This window comes from Penaeus vannamei, unplaced genomic scaffold (genome assembly GCF_042767895.1).
Source record: "Penaeus vannamei isolate JL-2024 unplaced genomic scaffold, ASM4276789v1 unanchor2462, whole genome shotgun sequence".
Lineage (NCBI taxonomy): Eukaryota > Metazoa > Arthropoda > Malacostraca > Decapoda > Penaeidae > Penaeus > Penaeus vannamei.
Window position 1 is genome coordinate 2,501 of NW_027215450.1, and position 4,295 is coordinate 6,795.

At 36.8% G+C, this 4,295-nt stretch overlaps 1 protein-coding gene across 1 annotated transcript in view; it reads left to right on the top strand.

Annotated features, from left to right (window-relative positions):
* The window catches only part of LOC113823894 (uncharacterized), a gene marked incomplete at its 5' end in the record, with an annotated part of 4,300 nt that extends 1,227 nt beyond the window's left edge, over positions 1–3,073 (top strand). The window contains 1 exon segment of the mRNA XM_070120080.1: positions 939–3,073. Coding sequence (XP_069976181.1) covers positions 939–1,739 — 801 coding nt within the window.
* Positions 3,074–4,295: the final 1,222 nt, after the last annotated feature.

The window sequence follows — 4,295 nt, forward strand, 5'->3', positions numbered from 1 at the left end:
TATTAATAGATTCACGTGGATATCCTATTAATAGATTCACGTGGATATCCTATTAATAGATTCACGTGGATATCCTATTAATAGATTCACGTGGATATCCTATTAATAGATTCACGTGGATATCCTATTAATAGATTCACGTGGATATCCTATTAATAGATTCATGTGGATATCCTATTAATAGATTCACGTGGATATTCTATTAATAGATTCATGTGGATATCCTATTAATAGATTCATGTGGATAACCTATTAATAGATTCATGTGGATATCCTATTAATAGATTCATGTGGATATCCTATTAATAGATTCATGTGGATATCCTATTAATAGATTCATGTGGATATCCTATTAATAGATTCATGTGGATATCCTATTAATAGATTCACGTGGATATCCTATTAATAGATTCGTGTGGGTATCATAATAGATTCATGTGGATATATTAACAGATTCGTGTGGGTATCATATTAATAGATTCATGTGGATATCCTATTAATAGATTCATGTGGACATATTAGTAGATTCATGTGGATATTCTATTAATAGATTCATATGGATATCCTATTAATAGATTCATGTGGATATCCTATTAATAGATTCATGTGGATATCCTATTAATAGATTCATGTGGATATCCTATTAATAGATTCATGTGGATATCCTATTAATAGATTCATGTGGATATCCTATTAATAGATTCATGTGGATATCCTATTAATAGATTCATGTGGATATCCTATTAATAGATTCACGTGGATATCCTATTAATAGATTCATGTGGATATATTAATAGATTCGTGTGGGTATCATATTAATAGATTCATGTGGATATCCTATTAATAGATTCATGTAGACATATTAGTAGATTCATGTGGACATATTAGTAGATTCATGTGGATATCCTATTAATAGATTCATGTGGATATATTGATAGATTCATGCGGGTCTCGAGTTCACACACGCCAACATTCCGGAGCTCGAAGCGCGCGAGGCGGACGCGAGGCGAGCGAGCGACGCGCTGCGGACCCGAACGGAAGCCCTCGCGAAGGAAACCCGAGACCTACGAAGAGCCTTGGCGAGATCCGAGGAGCGCGCAGACTACCAAGACGACCAGGGACGCCGAAACAACCTGCGTTTCTCTGGCATCCCCGAGGAGCAAAACGAAACCTGGCAGCAGTGTCAGCAGAAACTCGGCCACCTCCTGCAGCAGCACCTGAACCTCGCCCCGGTGATAGAGCGAGCTCGTCGAGTGGGGAAGCCATCTCATGACAAGCCCAGGGACATCGTGGCCAAGTTCGCGAGTTTCGGGGACCGTGATGCAGTTTTTAAGAAAAAAGCAAACTTTAAGAATGCACCTGTTTTTGTTTTTGTTCATGAAGACTTCTGTGCCGGCACTATCAAGGCACGGAAAGACCAGATGGAGCAGCTGAAGCAGGCGAGGAGCGAGGGAAAACACGCCTATTTCAACTACAGAAAACTAGTCGTGACTGAGCGCTCGCACCCGCGTAGCCAGCCTGACTCCGCGCTCCCCCTTCAGTCTCGCTCCTCGCGTGCGTCCTTGTCCGATCCTCCTTCGCCAATGCTACGTCGCCCCTCGACTCCTGCCCACAACGCCCCTGGCCCTTTCGCATCAGCCCCGAAGACGCCCGAGGGAGCTTCAGGCAACGACACGTCTCCTCGCCAAGAAGACTCCTTGTTCAGCCCCCTGAGCCAACGACTGCGAAGCAAGCAGTAATGTGTATGCCACTTGTGTATTTTTGTAAATACGTAGTTAACAACCATTCATAATGGACTCTTTTATATCAACTTTTCCTTTTGCTGATTTAGATAATGATGATTTTTTATATTTGCTCAATAGTTCAGATAACATTTCTGCACGCACTCTTAAGATTCCTATAAAGTAGAATCTTTTCAAGTTTTACACCCGCTAATGAAGGGCACCAGAGTGACCATGACCCTGATGGCTTCATGCAAAACCACCTTGGTCTGTCAACTAGAGTGCTCGTACATGTTCCCTGGTGCCTTCCAGTGTAAGAAGTCACATGAAACGAGTACTCAGCTGGCAGTCATAAGCCTTAACATTTGTAGCATTCCCGAACATTTAAATGAATTTATTGACCAGTGCCTGTGTTCAAATAACAGTATTTTTGACATTATTGGATTTTCTGAAACTAAATTAACCGATGATATCAATCAGTTGTACAAAATAGAAAATTATGATGCATATTTCAACAACAGATCCCGGCACAGTGGTGGCGTTGCTCTCTATGTCAGAAGGAGCTACTCCCATTTCAGACCAGATTTATCAGTTCAAGATGAATACCTGAAATCGGTCTTTGCTGAAATTAAAACCGAAACCTCTTCCATACTGATAGGGTAGTTATATAGACGCCCTAAAAGTAATATTAATCTATTTACTGATAAAATTCAGGCAATCATTGATGTAATCACACAAGAGAATAAGTTTAGTATTCTTACTGGGGATTTTAATCTGGATCTTCTGAAATGGCAGTCAGATAGCAAAGTTCAAGAGTTTATATCTATTCTGAATTCTAAATTGTTTTTCACCACAATCAGAAATCCAACAAGAGTCATGGAAATGTCTGCTACTCTCATAGACCATATATGGACTAATAATATTTCAAATACAGTTAATAGTGGAATTTTTTACTGTAACATTTCAAATACAGTTAATCATGGATTTTTTTACTGTAACATATCAGATCATTTCCCTATCTACGCAACTTTTGAGATTGATTCACCCTTTAAAGTTTCAAACAGAAAAACTATATATTACAGAGACTATGCAGAATGTCATATCTTGGGCTTTAAAAATCACCTCATGAATGTCTGCTGGGATTTGGTAAAAGCGGCAAGTAATCCAAATGTTGCTTATTTACTTTACTTTACCTTTATTTATTTATTTATTTACTTAACTTTACCTCCTTTTTTCATGCCATCTTTTGAAAGATTTTTCCCCTTGAAAGCAAAAACAATGAAATTAAAATCATTCAACAAACCTTATATTACAAATGAAAAAAAAAAAAAAAAAATTAGAGATAAAAACAATCTTCAGAAAAAGTTCGCTAAATGGCCAATAACGTATGGCGATCAATTTCGTACTGCTAGAAATCGCCTGAACTGCATTATTAGAGATGCCAAACGCAATTATTATTCAAAAAGACGAAAACAAAAATGACCCAAAGAAAACATGGAAAATTCTGAGCAATATACTTAATAGAAATAATGATAGCAAACCGAACTGCACAGAAAAGGAAATGAAATTACCAATCCTGATAAAATAGCAGATGAGTTCAACAACTCTTTCTCTGACATTGGGAGAAATCTGGCTCAATCAGTCCCATCACAGGATGGAGACTTTAGAGATTTTCTTGGCCTAAGAAATGACAATCGGATGTCTCTACATCCTATCACTGACACGGAAATGATTCACATTGTCAATAGCTTAAAAAACTCGAGTCCTGGCTATGATGATATTCCAGTGACTTTAACTAAGCTACATATAATAATATCCTCCTTTAATTCGGGTGTTATCCCAGATAAACTGGAGATAGGTAAAGTTTTCCCCTTGTTTAAGTCTGGAGGTAGATGTCACGTTGGAAACTTCCGCCCTGTATCAGTTCTGATTACATTTAACAAGATTGTTGAGATTGTGTAACCATCTCACTGAATTTATAACTGAGAATGATATAATAATCAAATCATATTGATATATTCACGTGGATATCCTATTAATAGATTCATGTGGATATACTAATAGATTCATGTGGATATATTAATAGATTCATGTGTTAATCATATTAATAGATTCATGTGTTAATCATATTAATAGATTCATGTGGATATATTAATAGATTCATGTGGATATTATTATTAATAGATTCATGTGGATATCATATTAATAGATTCATGTATTAACCATATTAATAGATTCATGTGGATATATTAATAGATTCATGTGGATATCATATTAATAGATTCATGTGGATATATCAATTTATTACTGTATAGACGCATAGGGAGTGTATCTACCAGTATGTCTATAACTACCTGTTCTCATCATGTAGAAATGCTTGGCGAATGTAGCTTTGTGTATTGTAAGTGGACAGAGGAACTGAATAAAGGTGCTAAATAAATGAAGGAACTAAATAAATAGTGCATAAATAAATTTATACACTAGCACTTTTTCCGTCAATTTTTAGACAATTTTCTGAAATTTTGTCCACTTTTGAGCGAATTGTCGATTCTCCAGTCAGACGATAACGATCGT